Below are 19,598 nucleotides of genomic sequence, written 5' to 3'. Positions count from 1 at the left end.
AATAACAATTGTCACACTGTTTCCCGTACCTGAAAATAGTCCAGCAGAGGTTTCCATAAGAGCAGCAGGACAGTATCCTTGTTTATCTTATGGGGAATTTCTGAGTAGAACAATCTATTTTCCCGGTTTTCGTTTGACATGGCTGGAATGGAATGACATATTAAAATCAATTACACACCAGATCAATTCATCGTACCCATTGTCAAGCAGAACTCTCAAAATCAATAACTTAATCAACAATAAATTGGAGATTTTCAGCTTGCTATACGGTACCTTTATTCTGTATGCTCTCCTCAGTAGTAAATGTACAGATCTATGACCTTTTATTAATAAATATGCAACAATTTAACACCCTTAAATTAGTAAATGTACAATTATGCGTTAGCATGCACAGCAAAACATTGGTTATACTGCAGCTGCACTCCTGGGAAAATAGTAAATTCATGGAAAAGGTACAATGTAGATTGACTGGGGTTAAGGCCAGGGGTAAAAGGATAAAGCAACGACAAGAGAATTCAAAAACTAGGAAGGTATTCACTGGAATAGAAGCACTGGATTCTACTGGAAGTATTCAAATTTTAAGAGTTTCAGAGGGTAAATAGTGAAGGGGCACTTCCATTGCTACAAAGCAGGCATAGATGTGGGATTAATGCAAGTAGTTTGAAGTTTATTTATTTGTCACAAGTAGGCTTACATTAACACTGCAATGAAGTTACTGTGAAAATCTCCTAGTCGCCACACTCCGGTAACTGTTCAGGTACACTGAGGGAGAATTTAGTTTGGCCAGTGCACCTGACCAGCACGTCTTTCACATTGTGGGAGGAAACCAGAGCACCCGGAGGAAAGCCAGAAGCACAGGGAGAACATGCAAACTCCGCACAGGCAGTGACCCAAGCCGGGAATCAAACCTGGGTCCCTGGTGCTGTGGGGTAGCAGTGCTAACCACTATGCCATAGTGTCACCTCAGGGGGAGGGGAGGAGGACAGTAAGGACATGTTTGTGCATGCAAAGGGCGTTTGGCGTATAAAATGTATTTGTCAGAAGCAGCAATCAATGCTGAGTCAATCAGAGGATTTAAGACGAAATTAGATAAATCATTGAAGAAAATTATGAAAAGATTTAAGGAAAGATAAAGTCACAGAGTAGATAGCTTCAACATGGAAACAGCACTGGTGCAATTAAAGACACTGTGTTCCTCTACACTGAGATTTTTATGATTATATATACATTTTACACATTGATACACCAATTACTCACTCAACAAATTAATAAATCCACAAAAACACAACCCCAATGTACAAATTATACACTCCCCACATTAATGCAATGAACAGTGCATTCCTTACACTAATATATAAATTATACACTCTCAACATTAATCTTCAAATTACAGAATTTCTGCATTAATTTGTATGCAAATTATGTTTGCCATTTCTTTTCATTCATTCTCATGATGTGAGGGTTAGTGAAAAGGTGAGCATTCTATTGCCATCCTCAGCTGCTCCTCGGTTGGCAGAGCTTACAGGTTTGCTGGGCTATTTCAGAGGACAGTTAAGATTCAATCCCACCAGTGTGGGACTGGATTTGTATGTCGACCAGACTGGGTCAGGACAGCAGACTTCCTTCCCTTGAGGGGCTGTTAGTGACCCAGTTAGTTTTTTAAAGACATGGCCTTCTGGTTATGTCTGTACAGATACCTGCATCTTACATTCAGAATTTGTTTTCAATTGAATTCAATTTCCCACAATAACATGGTAGGATTTGAACTCATGTTTCTCTTTATTGTCCCTTCACTAGTAGAACCACAAATATAAAAGATAAATCTCTGCGCATCAATGATTACCATACGCTGCAAGTGTAAAGACATTATTCATATATTTATGGTAATTTCAGTGAATAAGTATGTCTTTATGTAGTTCCTTGGTTTTTTTTATATTTTAAACAAAAGTACCATCCCTTTCATTTCTTCACTGTTTTTATTCACAATACTTTTTAAAGGTTTGCAGCATCACACAAACAAATTAAAAAATTGTTAATGTTCTTAATAAATAGCTTTACAATTTTGTTGCATGTTACACCGAAGAAGTTTCAGCACATTTTTCAACTCCGCTCTTAGTGCTCTTTCCTTTGCCTTTTTCCTCTGTTACAACTTCAGTTTGAGTTTCCGAAAGCTGCACAGATTACTCTTTAACATTATTTTGATGTATTTCATTGTCATCATTGTTTTTTTTCTTGAACTTGGCGGAAAAGTTCAGAAGAGAAAGCAGGCTGCATAAAAGGAGTTACCAAATGTGTACAAGTAAGAATGAGAACAAAAATTCCCCATGCTGGAAAGGTGGCAAAAGTGGTGTATTGGCAAGGCATGTGACCGAGATCTTAAGCAAAGGGAAAGGATATGAGAGGAAAGAAACCAACCCTTGAGGTGAGCAAGGACTGAGACAAACAGAATCTGAGACTTCAAGTTGTTCCCATACAGAATCTTACTAACACTGCTGGTAAACTAAAGGGACACCAGTGTTCCCCAAACTGTGAAGGTTATCAAGCAGTAACATTCTATAATATGCAAGTAAGTTGGCACAGTGGTTAGCACTGCTGCCTCACAGCACCAGGGACCCAGGTTTGATTCCTGGCTTGGGTCACCGTCTGTGCAGAGTTTGCACATTCTCCACGTGTCTGCGTAGGTTTCCTCCGGGCGCTCCAGTTTCCTGCATAGTCCAAAGATGTGCAGGTTAGTGCACTGATCATGTTACATTCTCCCTCAGTGTACCCGAACAGGCGCCAGAGTGTGGCAACTAGGAGATTTTCACAGTAACTTAATTTGTTAATGTAAGCCTACGTGTGACTAATAAATAATAAACTTCAGGTGCCACCCTGATTATAGGATGGTCTCCCCATGAAGGAACAGTGCTTTTGTCCATGCATGTAGTATCTCACTGAATATTGTGAATGTGTGAGTACAGCATTTATCATTATTTCTTTGAGAGTGTACTGTCCATAGACAATACGCATGTCTGAGTACATTAACATTGAGTATTTGTGAGGACAACTTGTATGATATTCGTGTTTGCACACTATACATATTGACTGTGTACAGAAACTATTTAGATGTGCAATACCTGTGTATACACTATACAAATTCAAATACTGATTACTGCTGGATGTACTAGGAGGAAATGTGCCCAAGTATCAGATCCATCCCAGTAAGTGGAACCTCACAAAATTCTCACATACGGGACAGTTAGAATACAACGCTCATTGATTTTGCTGTAGACTGAAGTTCGTAACACCACTGTCACAAGTCTTTTAGAGGGAGGCACTTAATTGTATGCAACCGTTCCAACTTTGTTTTACACATTAGTCTTGTCCAGCTTCTTCCACTAGGAAAAAGCAAGTTCGAACCACTTGAATACATGTCAACCTCCCCCAGGTGAGGGAGAGGATAACAGGATATTGTCCAAAATATATTTGCTCCTATAACATAACACTTGGACTGAAGAGAGACTAACATCCTGGTGGAGAGACTTGCTAGAGCCACACAGGAGTGTTTAAATGAGTTGAGGTGGGGGGGACCCCAAATAGTAGGGAAACAAAAGAGCGAGTTGAGGACAGCGATGCAGTAAAAGACAGCACGTTAAATAGTAAAGATGATGTCAGTAATCCTCGTACTAGACAGGTCAGAGTACGGCAGAGAGAAAGGGGAGTCTAGATTAATTTATTTCAAAGCAAGTGGCCTGACAGGTAAGGCAGATGAGCTCAGGGCATGGATGGGTACATGGAATTGTGATGCTATAACAATTCCTGAAACATTGAGGGAGGGACAGGACTGTGTACAGTTCTGATCACCCTATTATAGAAAGGATATTATCAAACTAGAAACAGTGTAGGAAAGGTTACCTAGATGCGACCAAGATTTGATGGTCTGAGTTATAAGGAGAGGCTGGACACACTGGGACTTCTTTCCCTGGAATATAAGAGACTTAGGGGTGATCTTATAGAAGTCTATAAAATAATGAGGGGCATAGATCAGCTAGATAGTCAACATATTTTCCCAAAGGTTAGTAAGTCTAAAACTAGAGGACACAGGTTTAAGGTGAGAGGGGAGAGACACAAAAGGCTCCAGAGGGGCAATTTTTTTTTTTACACAGAGGGTGGTGAGTATCTGGAAAAACTGCCAGAGGTAGTAGTAGAGGCAGGTACAATTTTGTCTTTTAAAAAGCATTTAGACAGTTACTTACGATGGGTACAGAGAGATATGGGCCAACTGAAGGCAATTGGGACGAGCTTAGCGGTTAAATAAAATGGGTGGCATGGACAAGTTGGGCCGAAGGGCCTGCTTCCATGCTGTAATCCTCTATGACTCTGTGGCATGTGTTATTAATTTGCTCCTGTTTTCAAGTGGCTACTCACAGAGTGGCAATGACAGATACCAAGAGCAGCCAGTTTGGAGCAGCAGAAAAGAGAAATAACAACTGATTCCTTAGTCTGTGTTGGATGAAGGGTGAAGGTTAGAAGGATTATAATTAACCTAAGCTGTCTTGTGCTGGGGTGAGTGAGTGTCCCCATTGTAAGTGGCTGTCCAATGGCCCTTGCTGGATTTCACTGCAAGTGGAACTAGATCAGCTTGCTGTGATATACTGCATAGTCAGAAGCCTGTTATCTAGGGTGAAAACTGGTGGTGAGGGATACAATACTGAGTGCTCCAGGATGAATAAGCAAATAAATAAATAATACCAGCCTGTGTGTTCATGAAGAACAAGCATTTTCTGAACATAGTTTAGTCATGTGAATTCATTGCCCCAAGCTGCGTAAAGTGATGGATATTGTGTTTGTTAAAGTAATAATCTATTGGTCACATTACAGCAACTGAAGAAATAATGATCTGATATTACTTAAAACAAAAGCGATGATTGTTGCATTCATTAGTTGTAACACTGGAACCACAAGCAAACAGAGGCAGACACATCCAGGCATCAAACAGGCATAAGCTGATAGGGACAAAAAAAATGACTAATGCAACTGCCAGTCTTGTGGAATAAGGTGTGAACTGTAACAGATGAAACTACAAGCCTGCTACAGGTGGGAGGCTGCTCACCTAGATAATAGACCCTATCTGAATGAAGTCCTTCAGGATCATTTTTCTTTACAAAACAAAAATCATGAGGAGATTTTGCCATCATGTGTCCATGCAGCTTCCGGCTATCAGTGATTAACTTCCGTAAACGACTCCAGGAGTACCTCTCCACATAGTATGGCTCGGGTTCATCTGATTCTTCAATGTCCAAAGCAGCACTTGCAGAGGCTGTTTCAAAGACCTCAATATTAGGTTGCTCAGTTTCCATTGCTGCAGCCATCACTTTCCTCCTAAAGGATGAAGACAGAGAATTAAGTGCAAACTGCAATGGTGCAACACAGAACATCACACCAGCAATTGCACACAATGCATTTGAAGGCCAACACCCTATTCTTTGAGTATATGACACTTCATGCCCATAAGTCAAAGCAATCTGGCCCACAGAACATAGTACCACACATTGGATTTCCTGAAATAAGTTCTTTTGCCTGCCCAAGACTGCAAGAAACTACAAAATGTTGTGAATGTAGCCCAATCCATCACACAAACCAGCTTCCCATCCATTGACTGTCTACACTTCCCGCTGCCTCCACAAAGCAGCCAACATAATTAAGGACACCACGCACCCAGGACATTCTCTCTTCCACCTTCTTCCACGAGGAAAAAGATACAAAAGTCTGAAGTCACGTACCAACCGACTCAAGAACAGCTTCTTCCCTGTTGTCGTCAGCCTTTTGAATGTACTAAGTTGATCCTTTTCTACACCATAACTATGTCTGTAACACTACAGTTTGCACTCTCTTGTTTCCTTCTCGATGCTTTGTTTGTATAGCGTGTAAGAATTAATACTTTTCACTGCATGTTAATACATGTGACAATAATAAATCAAATCAAATATAGCGGGTACACAATGGCACAGTGGTTAGCCACTATTGCCCCGCGGTGCCAGGAATTCAGGTTTGATTCCTGGCTTGGTTCCCATGCCTGTGTGGCTTTCCTCCGGGTGCTCTGGTTTTTTTCCCACAGTCCAAAGATGTGTGGATTTGATGGATTGGCCATGCTAAATTGACCCTTAGGATTAGGGCAACTAGCGGGGGTAAATGCATGGGATTATGAGTGGTCAGTGCAGACTTGATGGACTAAATGGCCTGCTTCTGTACTGTAGAGATTCGATGATATATGGTCTGTAATATGAGTTGATCTCATGCTGAAATGCAGGTGGGGCTTTCAGTACAAAGACGCAGTGAATGTTGGATTTGAGAACTACATTTTTTAAAAATTTATTTGTCACAATAGGCTTACATTAACACTGTAATGAAGTTACTCTGAAAATCCGGCGGTTGCTGCAGTCCGGCACCTCTTCAGGTACACTGAGGGAGAATTTAGCATGGCCAATCCACCTAACCAACACATTTTTTTGGATTGTGGGAGGAAACCGGAGCACCCAGAGGAAACCCATGCAGACATGTGGAGAATGTGCAAACTCCACATAAATAGTGACCCAAGCCTGGAATTGAACTCAGGTCCCTGGCACTGAGGCAGCAGTGCTAACCACTGTGCCGCCCCACTACAATGCAGCTGGAGATTACTCAGTTAAGAAAAGAGGACTGCTGATTTAGCACTTTGATGCTGTTGCTAGCCCAATATCGTACTGCTTTAGTTCAAGAGACTGTCTCAATTTTTGAGAGAGTTGCACAAAGTGGGAATTGTCAAAATTGCTTTCCATTTTTGATTTTTCGACCTGATTGAATAGCATAGAAAACTAATACATTCATACAGGTTTAAAACCTTTTGTTCCATAATTGGGTAGATGCAAACCTGCTCTCTACATTACAAGAATAGTCACGTTTTAAGAGTAAAGCATTTTGTAACATCCTGAACTACATAAATAAAGGCATTTTTTTCTTTTACACATTGCAGTCTAATAAATAAATGTGCTTTGAGCTAAACTGCTGCAATCTGTCGTCCAGAAAATCTCATTCTACAGAAAAGAATTGTCAGTTCTTCAACAAAAGCAAAATATCGCTGCTGCTGTCACTTCTGGTTAAGTTAATAGCCAGACGGTAAGGTGATGGATTGAATTCTGACAGCTACTCCGATTATTTATTGAAAGCGTCAAGTAGGACACAGAAATAAGCAAAGAAAAATAAATCTCAATTTTAAAGAAGAATTTTTTTGCTCCAGCTTTATAAATCAAACTTCCAAATAGACAACTCAAATCATTCATCAGGCGGCAGCCCTAAACAGAATCAGATAACATGTCATTTTCAGTTTAAGATTTTCAGGGAAAATCACAGAACTGTTACAGTGCAGAAGGAGGCTATTTGGCCCACTGTGGCTGCACTAGCTCTCTGAATGAGCATTTCGCCTTGTGCCATTCTCCTGCCCCTCCCCCCCATAGCACTGCATTTGTTTCTTTTCAAATAATCATCCAATTTCCTCTTGAACTTGCCTCTGCCACACTCTCAGACAGTGCATTCCAGACCTTAGCCAACCACTGCGTGAAAAAGATTTTCCTCATGCCTTTGCACAAAAAAATTACATTTCTTTTAGGGAGTGTGGGGGCGGCAGTAGGTAGGATTGACAGGAATTCCAAGAGGGCAAAAAATGACAATATAACCAAAAAAAAAATGCATTTCAATAAAAGGTTCCAAAAGGTTTCATAGAATTGTAGAATCAATACAGTGCAGGAGGCCGTTTGGCCCATTGAGTCTGCACCGACTTGCAGACAGAGCATCTCTCCACACCCTATACCCATAACCCCGTGTATTAATCCCTCAAATGCACATAACCTATACGTCTTTGGACACTAAGGGTTAATTTAGCATGGCCAATCCACCTAACCCACACATCTTTGGAACACGGGAGGAAACTGGAGCACCCGGAGGAAACCCACGCAGACGCAGGGAGAATGTGCAGACTCCACACAGACAGCGACCCAAGCCAGGAATTGAACCTGGGTCCCTGGCGCTGTGAGGCAGCAGTGCCATCGCACCAGCCCAAAAAATATAGTGCCCAACACGGGGGTCAAACCCATGGCCCTGAGTTAAGCTTCAGTCTGCAGGCTAACCTAGAAATTGGAGCAACCTGAATTGGGTTTAGTTAATATTTTGGAAAATTCCAGATTTAGAACATTTCAGCAGTTGCTTTGTGAAGGAATCATGACAACAGCTGCAGGAATTCAATGGTGAGGAAAACATTGCTTAATTCTGTAAATTACAAATGACTAGTGAGACTTTATTTAACCTTTCTGTGTCTCTTTTCTTAAATAAAATCACAATGATAATGATTATTCTGACATTCTCACCCAGTCTGGAACTCCCTCACTCTCTTCCTGCCTCTTTATACACTTCCGCTTTCCTCCACTTCCGCTGCCAAGGATATATCCGAGACAGGATGGACGCCCGCCGCTCGGGAGCTGCTGCTCCTCCCAGCGCAGCGCCCCCTCCTACAGCGGGGTAGTACCAAGCAGACCTCCACCCACAGCGCCACCTCCGGTCACTGCCGAAGGCAGGCAGCGGAGATTAGACCCACTCCCAGGCAGTGCAGGTCAATCAGAGAACGAGTTGGTGCAGCAACATGCACTTTGATTTGATTTGTTTTACGTTTAAAGGTTTATTTATTATTGTCACAAGTAGGCTTACATTAACACTGCAATGAAGCTACTGTGAAAATCCCTTAGTCGCCACGCTCCGGTCCCTGTTCGGGTACCCTGAGGGAGAATTTAGCATGGCCAATGCACCCAACCAGCACGTCTTTCGGACTGTGGGGGGAAACCAGAGCACCCAGAGGAAACACATGCAGACATGGGGAGAATGTGCAAACTCCACACACATAGTGACCCAAGCCAGCAATTGAACCCAGGTCACTAACAGTGTGAGGCAGCAGTGTCAACCTATGTGCCACCATGCAACCCTTGTCACAGTATGGCAAAAGTATTGGGATATAGTGAAAAGTATTGTTTCTTGTGCATCACATGGACAAAACATACTGTTCATAGAGTACATAGGAGAGAAGGAGGGGAAAGGGTGCAGAATATAGTGTCAAAGCTAGGGTGTAGAGAAAGATTAGCTTAATATAAGATAGGTCCATTCAAAAGTCTGATGGCAGCAGGGAGAAAGCCATTCTTGAGTAGGTTAGTATGTGTTTCAAATGTTTATATCTTTTCCCCAATGGAAGAAGATGGAAGACAGTATGCCCGGGGTACATGGGATCCTTGATTATACTTGCTATTTTCCCGAGACAGCGGGATGTTTAGACGGAGTCAATGGATGGGAGGCTGGTTTGCCTGATGAACTGGACTACATTCGCAACACTTTGTAGTTTCTTGCAGTCTTCGTCAGGCATGGAACTATGCTGAAAGGCAGGCACAGGCTCGAAAGGCTGAATGGCCAACTCCTGCTCCTATTTTCTACATTTCTATGTAACGATAGTAGAAGCCCCGATATTTGTTCACTGGCTCATTGGGAATCTCTCCCAGTCAATCTCATCCATTCTTCCCACTTCCCTTTGAAAGTGTGTTTGATGGATTTGCAGCTTGGTACTCAACCTATATGGGCAGCAAGTTCTTGGTGGAGGTGGGAAGAGATCTCAAACCTGGAGCCTTTGGCTCAAAGGCAAGAGCACCACCCATTGCACCATGAGACTTGTGATTACATTGCACTGGACTAACAATCCGGAGACCTAGACTCCTGCGAGCAGGAGTTCAAATCCTCAACCTGGCAGCTGGGGAGTTTAGGCTCGGTTACTGAAATAATCCTGGAGACAAATTTTCAATTGCTGTCTGGAATTGGAAGATTCGCCCATTTGGCTCCTCAAGCCTACGCTGCCATGGCGGATCTTCTATCTCAATGCCTCGCTTGTCCTGAAACTGTAAAATTACACCCAAAGTGAGCGGGATGTCCCATTGTCTGCCCCACGTCCGTTCTGATTCCCTTAGTGGGCCATGCCACTCTGTCCATATTTTCAATGCCTGAGAAACTATTGATCTTAAAGGTGTCAAGAGGTTTGAAGATATAGTGGGGAAGTAGGGATGCAGGTTCAAAGGGAATCGATGTTCCATTGTAAGCCTATTTGCTCTGATGGGACTGTGTGAAGTATATACTCAAGAGAGAGGTGAGGAATTTCTGTTTCTCTCAGAGGGGAGGTAAACCTCTGGAACTCTCCTCTTCAAAAGACAATGGAAGCAGAGTCTGAATATTTTTAAGGCTGAGCTAGATAGATTCTTGATAGGTAAGATTGAGGAGGAACTTGCCCACACAAAGGGTTGTGAATCTGTGGAATTCCCTTCCCAGTGAAGTAGTTGAGGCTACCTCATTGAACGTTTTTAAGGAAAGGGTAGATACATTTTTGAACAGTAAAGGAATTAAGGGTTATGGTGAGTGGACGGGTAAGTGGAGTTGAATCCATGAAAAGATCAACCATGATCTTATTGAGAAGTTATTGAGGGTAGGCGGAAATGTGGAATTGAGGTTACAATCAGATAATCCATAATCTTATTGAATTAGGGCTACTCCTGCTCTTAATTCATATCCTATATGGATGAATATGTCAACTCAGTCAAGAGTTCTATTGGTGAATATCTCAGGTGGCACAGTGGTTAGCAGTGTTGCCTCACAGCGCCAGGGACCTGGGTTCAATTCTAAACATAAGAACATAAGAAATAGGAGCAGGAGTAGGCCATCTGGCCCCTTTAGTCCACTCTGCCATTCAATAAGATAATGGTTGATCTTTTCGTGGATTCAACTCCACTTACCCACCCACTCACCATAACCCTTAATTTCTTTACTGTTCAAAAATCTATCTATCCTTGCCTTAAAAACATTCAATGAGTTAGCCTCAGCTGCTTCCTTGGTCAGGGAATTCCACAGATTCACAACCCCTTGCGTGGAGAAGTTCCTCCTCAACTCAGTCCTCAATCTGTTCCCCCTTATTTTGAGGCCGTGTTCCCTGTTCTAGTTTCACCCGCCAGTGGAAAAAAACTTCCCTGCTTCTATCTTGTCTATTCCCTTCTTAATCTGATATGTTTCTATAGATCTCCCCTCATTCTTCTGAATTCCAATGGGTATAATCCCAGTCTACTCAGTCTCTCCTCATAAGCCAACCCTCTCAACCCTGGAATCAACCTAGTGAATCTCCAGTGCCAGTATATCCTTTCTAAAGCAAGGAGACCAAAACTGTACACAGTACTCCAGGTGTGACCTCACCAGCACCTTTTCCAGCTGCAACATAACCTCGCTGTTTTTAAACTCCATCCCACTCACAATGAAGGATAAAATTCCATTTGTCTTCTTAATTACCTGCTGTAATTGAGGCCATAGGTGACTGTGTGGAGTTTGCGAATTCTCCCCTTGTCTGTGTGGGTTTCCTCTGGGAGCTCCGGTTTCCTCCCACAGTCCACAGATGTATCAGTTAGGTGGACTAACCAAGGCAAGTGCGAGGGGTTGTGGAGATAGGGTGAATGGTGGGGAGGCGAGGAGGATAGTGGATCTAATTGCTGTAACAATAGCTCTTTGATGGTGTGTGATTTGACCAGTTGATGGTTTAGTGACTGCACAACAGGAAGATGGCTGGAGATGTTCTTATCAAAATTGCAGTTCCATGTGGCCAGTTTTTTTCATAGGTTTACCCAATCCACTAGATGGAGCACTGTACATCGGGAGGGCAATCAGCTTGTTGGAATAATAGGAGCACAGCCAATTAAATCCAATAGAAATGGTTCTGCTATTAGCCAAGAACAACATTGGCACTATCTTCTGCACTCAGTCAGCTATTTAAAGAAACAAAACAGAAAGCACCAGTTGGAAAAAATGGGAGATGATTACAAAATTATCGAAGAAAATTTAACCCATCATTTATCCAAAGACATGCGGGTTAGGTGGAATGGCCGTTCTAAATTGTCCCTTCGTGTCAGGGGGACTAGTGGTGTAAATAAGTGGGTTTATGGGGATAGGCCTGGGTGGGAATGTTGTCATTCTAAGAATATTGTATCAATCTATTAATATTACTGGCAAGGATTTGCTATGCAAGTACTGCAGGCTAACTATGCAGAATGAAATGAGAGCGTCGCCAACTTCATACAAGTTTTTGGTTTTGTTTATTTCAGGTTTGAAAGATTGCATGGCACACTGGTACAGTGGTTAGCACTGCTGTCTCACAGCGCCAGGGACCCAGGTTCAATTCCAGCCTCGGGTCACTGACTGCACATTCTCCCCGTGTCTGTGTGGGTTTACTCCGGGTGCTCTGGTTTTCTCCCACAGTGCAAAAATGTGCGGATTAGGTGGATTGGCTATGCTAAATTGTCCCTTAGTGTCAGGGGGCTTAGCAGGGTAAATACATGGGGATACGGGGATAGGGCCACATTGGGATTGTTGTTGGTGCAGGCTCAATGGGTCAAATGACCTTCTGTACTGTAGGGATTCTATGATTGCAAATTCCAATAACGTTTTCTTCGCTCTGACCCTACCCCCAATACTACCTCTTACTGTGTACTCACAATACCCTCCAACCATCCACCTCTGACTCTGAACAACCTCTCCTTCGCCATCTTCTGACTAGGTGCTTTACTTGTGGATTCAGCCTTTAGTTTAACAATTTCAGACCCTGATCTCTGCCCCTCATTTCTTTCCTTTCCTTTTGCATGTTTCTTGTAGTAATCTTGCTTAGGCCAGTCTTCTAACTCCCCAACCCTTCATTCACAAGAAGAGAAATATGACACAAGTCCAAGTCCGGGGACCTACAGAATAATGGTCTGGGCTGAGGCACTGGGTTGTAAGCTCCTTCTGCTTGTTTCCCATAGGTGGAGCCCCTGCTTGCTCAGTAGGGGAGTAACTACTCCACAAAACCCACAGAAAGATCTATTGATGCTCCCCCATGTCCTTCATGGCCACCATAACATCTGACCTCTCTGTCTCCATTTGTGGTGATAAACATAGAACATAGAACATTACAGCGCAGAACAGGCCCTTCGGCCCACGATGTTGCGCCGACCAGTTACAAAACAATGACCCACTAACCTAAACGAATCCCTTTTCATCCATAAACCTATCCACGGATCTCTTAAACGCCCCCAAACTAGGCGCATTTACAACTGCAGCAGGCAGGGCATTCCAATCCCTCACCACCCTCTGGGTAAAGAAACTGTGCACTAGTATCCATTACAAGGCCACCAACTCCCACAACTACCTTGACTGAAGCTCTTCACACTCCACTTCCTATAAGAATTTCCATTCTCTCAGTTCCTTCCCCTCCACCGCTTCTGTTCTGATGAAGCCACTTTTCAAAGTAGCGCTGCCCCATACGTCTCCCTTCTTCCTCATTTGTGGTTTTCCACCCACTGTGATTGACAGGGCTCTCAGCCGTGTCCAACCCATCCCCCGGGCCACTGCTCTCACCACCCCCCATCCTTCCCAGAACCAGGTCGGGCCCCCCCTTTGTCCTCACTTTCCACCCCACCAGTCTCCGCATTCAAAGGATTGCCCTCTGCCATTTCTGCCAACTGCAGCATGACACCACGGCTCAACACACCTTCCCCTCACCGACACCCCCACTCCCCCCACCGCCTCGCCAGCATTCTGCAGGGACCACAATAAAGGAAGAAAAGGTAGAGGACAATAAAAAATCAAATGAAATGAAAACAAAGGCCTCAAGGTGGGATAGGGCTAATCAAACAATAAATACTGGTTAACCAGCAATGCCTGTGTCCCATGAATGAAATTTTATAAACATCCATTACACTGGACCGGTGCCAGTCTATTGTTCATGAACAGAACTTGACTGGAAATATCTTGAGCAGACCCAAACATTCTTTCAACATCAGCAACATCTTTTTCGTAAAATACTTTAGTAAAATGTATAGGGTGGGATTCTCCCAAAAACATCCTAACTCCTCAATTTGTGTAAAAACGGGAATAACTCCCTCCAATTTTTTTAGCTGGATTTCCAGAATGAATCTCTGTGAATCACAGAGGGTCTGAGCGAGATTCTCTCTGAAAATCAGTGGACGCGGCCAATTCCCACCGGAGAGGTCAGCAACATAGCACTGAGTGGGCCATTGGATGCACTGGTCTGTCAGCACAGAGACCGGCACATGCGCAGTGCCCCCCCCCACTGCCGGCTAGCTCCGCAACCCCCCATTGCTGGCCTTCCGGCCCCCCCCCCCCATCCCCTCTCGGACATCCCTGGGCAGGCGCCAATGTCACCTTCCCCCAGCCAGCCCTGATCTACCAGACCCCTCCAGATTCCTGAATCCCCCCACCTCCCGGCAGTCCCGACCCCCACCTCTGACAGCCCCAATCCCTTTCCCTCAGGCAGTCCTGAACCCCCCCTTCCCCCCGACAAGGGCAGTCACGATCTACCTTCCCCCCTTTTCTGATTGGCATTCAGTGCCTAATGGGGTTCCACAGGGATCTGTGCCAGGACTCCAACTGTTCACGTTATATATTAATGATTTGGAAGAAGGAACTGAATGCATTATCTCCAAATTTGCAGATGATACAAAGTTAGATGGGAGGGTGAGCTGAGAGAAGGATGCAGAAGTGCTTCAACGTGATTTGGACAGGCTGAGTGTGTGGGTATCGGCATGGCAGATGCAGTAGAATGTAGATAAATGTGAGGTTATCCACTTCAATAATAGGAAGATAGATTATTACTTGAATGGGTATAAATTGAGAGAGGTGGAAACTCAATGAGACCTTGGAGTCCTTGTGCATCAGTTGCTGAAAATAAGCACGCAGGTACAGCAAGCTCCTGTGGAGACTTTGACCCTTAATTGTCAGCCACTATTTTACAGTGGTCACTTTCATCATTCCAGCCATGAATTCTTTGTTAGCGAGACCAAAGGAGAATTATTTATTGGATGAGGCAACAGAAAGGTCTTACAGTTGATTCAAACCTCCTCCATATTTTGCTGCACCATGGTGGCACAGTGGGTTAGCGCCACTGCCTCACAGTGCCAGGGACCCGGGTTCAGTTCCAGGCTTGGGTCACTGTTTGTGCACAGCCTGCATTTCTCCCCGTATCTGCATGGGTTTCCTCCGGGTGCTTCAGTTTCCTCCCACAGTCAGAAAGACGTGTTGGTTAGGTGCATTGGCTGTGCTAATTTCTCCCTCAATGTACCCGAACAGGCACCAGAGTGTGGTAACTAGGTGATTTTCAAAGTAACTTCATTGCAGTGTTAATGTAAGCCTACTTGTGACACTAATAAACAAAATTTAAACCCTGCTCTTCGATCATCCTCATTCTTACTTTCAGTGCAATAAATCTTATGTTCTAATCTTCCTTTTTAAGTCCCTTCATGCCTAATTTCTCCCTATTGCTATAATCTCCTCCAACCCACATCCCCTTTTTCCCTGCCCCAGGCTTTCCATTCACTCCATCATGAGCTAGCATGTCTTCAGCTGCCCAGGTGCTAGGTTTTGGAATCCCTCCTTGATCTCTTGTCTCTGTCTCCCTCTCGGCCTTTAAGACGCTGCGTAAGACACGCCTATAACCAATTTTTTAGTGATCCCTCCTGTCAGCGGTTTGATGAGATTTTTTTTAAGGGTTTGGTTTGGAAGACCGGCATTGCTATTTCAAATTGGCAGTCCAGATTTTTAAAGACAACTTCGTATCTTTTTTCCAGGCAAGACATCACAATAAAGAAAAGACAAGAGAAAACATTTCGCTCCCAGATTTATGTGAAATGATGTAACATAATGGTTAATCGGAACTTCCCTCTCAGATAAGTGGCAGATGGTAATCTTCATGTTTGATGCATTTATTGCTTCAGAGATAAACCTGAATACCTAAATTGAAACGCAGTTACAACATGACAGATACAACCAAAAACTGTAAATATATCTGATCTGGAGGTTTTCAGATTGGTGACTGAGTTTAATTATCATGCTATAGTGCAACGTAGAAACATAGAAAATAGAAGCAGGAGTAGGCCATTTGGCCCTTTGGGCCTGCTCCACCATTCATGTTGATACAGCTGATCATCAAATTCAATATCCTGATCCCCCCGCCCCCATATCCCTTGATTCCTTTGGCACCAAGAGTTATTTCTAATTTCTTCTCGAATTCACACATCTCAATGTACTCCTGGTAATTTTTAAAGTTTACAGTTTATGGATTAGTGTCACAAGTAGGTTTACATTAACACTGCAATAAAGTTAAGGTGAAAATTCCCCAGTCGCCACACTCCGGCGCGTGTTCGGGTACACTGAGAGAGAATTTAGCGTGGCCAATGCACCTAACCAGCACGTCTTTTCAACTGTAGTAGGAAACCAGAGCACCTGGAGGAAACCCATGGAGACACGGGGAGAACATGCAGACTCGGTACAGATAGTGACATAAGCCAGGAATTGAATCCAGGTCCTTGGCGCTGTGAGGCAGTAGTGCCAACCACAGCACATTGGTTAGCACTGCTGCCTCACAGCACCAGGGACCCGGGTTCAATTCCCAGCTTGGGTCACTGTCTGGGCGGAGTTTGCGCATTCTCCCTGCGTCTGTGTGGGTTTCCTCTGGGTGCTCCAGTTTCCTCCCCACAGTCCGAAGACATGCTGCTTAGGTTATTGGCCATGCTAAAATGCCCCTTAGTATCAGGGAGACGGGCTAGGGTAAATGCATGGGATTATGGGGATAGGGCTTGGGTGGGATTGTGGTCAGTGCAGACTTGATGGGCTGAATGGCCTCGTTCTGCACTGTTAGATTCCATGACTGTGCCACCAGTAATTCAGAGAGTTCTGGCAGCCACAACTTGTTAGTTGCTCAGTCGCAGTTTCCTTCTTTTTGCTCATTATGGGGGTGCCATTTCTTCTGTGGACTGTTTATAATAAAGGCATTTAGAAATGACATTTATAATTTTGCTACTTATATTGCACTGTAGAAATCTCGCCATAACCAAACCCCACACCCTCCCAATTCTCTCTGTGAACCCACAAGCCATAGTCTCCCAGATGGATGCTTATGGTAAAGTGTAAGGACAATTGTCAAGAGGTGCACTATACACTATGTCATAACATTGAGGCCATTCACCCCTGTAAAGTAGCTCTTTTGATCAGAATTGCAAAACCTCCAGCTATTTGAGTCAATTTTTTATTTGGCATTGTAAACCATCAAATCTTAGATTCGGCATTTGTTCTTAAGTAAATGGTGGGACCTTGTTCAAGGATACAATGATAAAATTATTGCAATCAGTTCTGTGAATAACTCAATGAGCGAAACCAAAAGAAGTTAGCTCTTTATTTTGTCAATTAAAACATTACTGCTCCTAATTTGAAACTTCTAGTGGTTTGGAATGATTAGTTAACTAGAAGGTGAGATGTGTCATTGCCTGTAATTGATGGTGGTCCCGCCTCGTGCTATTTTGAGGTAACAGAGCTTTGACTCCAATCTGAATGATTTGGTATTTTCAAACTCTACACTGGCATTTATCTGTGCATGGAAGCTGCCACTAATAACACAGATTATTCAAAATGCAGTTTTGCAGTCACCTTAGAACCATTAATGAAGGCTTTCACTATGACGTGGAGACTGAGAACATTGGAGAAGACATCCCAGGCCACTGGTGCACTGCTGTTCAGAGCTGCTTACAGAGATTATTGGAGTAATACTGATTCCTTTTCACCTTTTCTGTAAGGTATATAATTAAAGACACAGAATGGAACAGATGGCATGTGTGTATTTGCGTGTTTGTTTGTGTGTGTTTGTGTTTGTGTGCATATATATTTCTCTCACAGAGTCACAGAACAATGCAACACGGAAGCAGGCCCTTTGGCTCAACTGGTCCGTGCCAACTATCGTGCCCTCCCACCAGGTCCCAATTGCCCATGTTTGTGTGTGCATTTGTATATTTCTCTGTGTGTGTTTGTGTGTGTGTGTTTCTCTGAGTGTTTGTGTGTGTGTGTTTCTCCATGTGTTTGTGTGGGTTTGTGTGTGCATGTTTGTGTGTGAGTGTGTGTGTTTCTCTGTGTTTATGTGTGTATGTTTCTCTATGTGTTCCTGTGCATGTGTTTATGTGTGTGTGTGTGTGTTTCGCTGCGTTTGTGTGTTTGTGTCTGGTTCTATATATGTGTTTTGCTGCGTATTTCTCCGCGTGTTTGTCTGTGTGTGTTTCTCCGTGTGTTTGTGTGTGTGTGTTTCTCTGTGTGTTTGTGTATGTCCGTTTGTGTGTGTATTTCTCCGTGCGTTTGTGTGTGTGTGTTTCTGTGTGTATGTTTCTTTATGTGTTTCTTGTGTTTTGTGTGTGTGTGTGTTTCCCTGTGTGTTTGTGTATGTGCGTTTGTGTGTGTGTTTCTCCGTGTGTTTGTGTACGTGCGTTTGTGTGCATGTGTTTCTGTGTGTATGTTTCTTTATGTGTTTCTCTGTGTGTTTGTGTGTGTGTATTTTTCTGTGTGTGTGTGTGTGTGTGTGTGTGTATTTTTCTGTGTGTGAGTTTGTGTGTGTGTGTATTTTTCCATGTGTTTATATGTGTGTATATCTCCGTGTGTTTGTGTGTATATCTCTGTATGTTTCTGTGTGTGTGTTTCTGTGTGTGCGGGGAAAGGACCTGGGTAGGGTTGTTGTCAGCATAGGCTCGATGAGCCAAATAGCCACCTTCTGCACTGTAGATTCTATGATTCAAGCCTCACCTCATTCTTTTCAACTCCCTTCTAAATTCCTGTAGAAATGAGTTCCGCATGTCAAAGCTTTCCTTGTAAGACAACCTGTTCATTCCAGAAATCAATCCAGTAAACTTGCTTTGGATCGCCTCTGACACATTTACATCCTTCCTTAAATATGGAGATCAAGATATCTTGATTATGCGCTGTACCTGCACACTAATTTTTCATGACTCATACATTAGAACATCTAGATTCCTCAGCATCTTCTAATTCTTCAGTCACTCTATATTTTGTAATAAAGGCAGAGGAGTTGACTGTCAGCACTATGGATGAAAGTGCATTTCAGAAGCATGCGTTCCTGCTTTGTGCGCTGAGATCTTGCCAGTAAGGTGCTATTTGTGGAAGATCTTACAGGAGATAATAAGCTTATTGTGGTTAGCAGACATCCAGTGCTGATGTCCCATCTACTGGTCGTGTGTGATATCTCCAGTGGATTCTAACCCTTAGACTACCTGATGCCCTTAGGAGAGTGTGAGTTTGGATTGAATAAAAATTTCACTTATTGTGGCAAAGTGCATAGATCATTCATTCTTTTCTTGCATTGCAGGGTGGTCCTTTTCTGTTGGCCAAACGGGGTACTGATCTCCCTGGTGACCTCCTCTCAAACTGGGCTCCAAGGAAAGACATCCCCTGCCTTTCCTGGATGGCCTGGAGAAGAGGCCTCACTGAACCATGAAGCTGAGTGTTTTGTTCTTTTGGGTGAAGTAGGACTGTATGACGTTGAGTGTTTAAATATGGCACCAAGACATTTAACCTCATGAGGTAATGGCAGGGTGAAAGAATTCCAGCCTGCCTCCTTGCCAGATTTGACGGTTCCTCATTGCTGCATAATTAATAAGCTGAAAGATACAAAATCGGGTGAATAAATCCGACCTGCTGCC

The 19,598-nt window shown here is 43.4% G+C and overlaps 1 protein-coding gene across 1 annotated transcript in view; it reads right to left on the bottom strand.

Moving 5' to 3' along the window:
• Positions 1 to 8,448, bottom strand: part of LOC145359464 (dipeptidyl peptidase 8-like) — a 45,978-nt gene extending 37,530 nt beyond the window's left edge. The window contains exons 1-3 of the mRNA XM_080214023.1: positions 8,379 to 8,448; positions 5,093 to 5,361; positions 30 to 142 (exon numbers count right to left, since the gene is read on the bottom strand). Coding sequence (XP_080070149.1) covers positions 30 to 142; positions 5,093 to 5,351 — 372 coding nt within the window. The 5' untranslated portion in view covers positions 5,352 to 5,361; positions 8,379 to 8,448. The remainder of the gene's footprint in view (positions 1 to 29; positions 143 to 5,092; positions 5,362 to 8,378) is intronic.
• Positions 8,449 to 19,598: the final 11,150 nt, after the last annotated feature.

The sequence above is a fragment of the Carcharhinus amblyrhynchos genome, chromosome 28 (assembly GCF_965287045.1).
Source record: "Carcharhinus amblyrhynchos chromosome 28, sCarAmb.v2.hapA, whole genome shotgun sequence".
NCBI classification, from domain to species: domain Eukaryota; kingdom Metazoa; phylum Chordata; class Chondrichthyes; order Carcharhiniformes; family Carcharhinidae; genus Carcharhinus; species Carcharhinus amblyrhynchos.
Note: the sequence above shows the minus strand (reverse complement) of the source record. Positions and strands in the feature narration are given on the sequence as shown.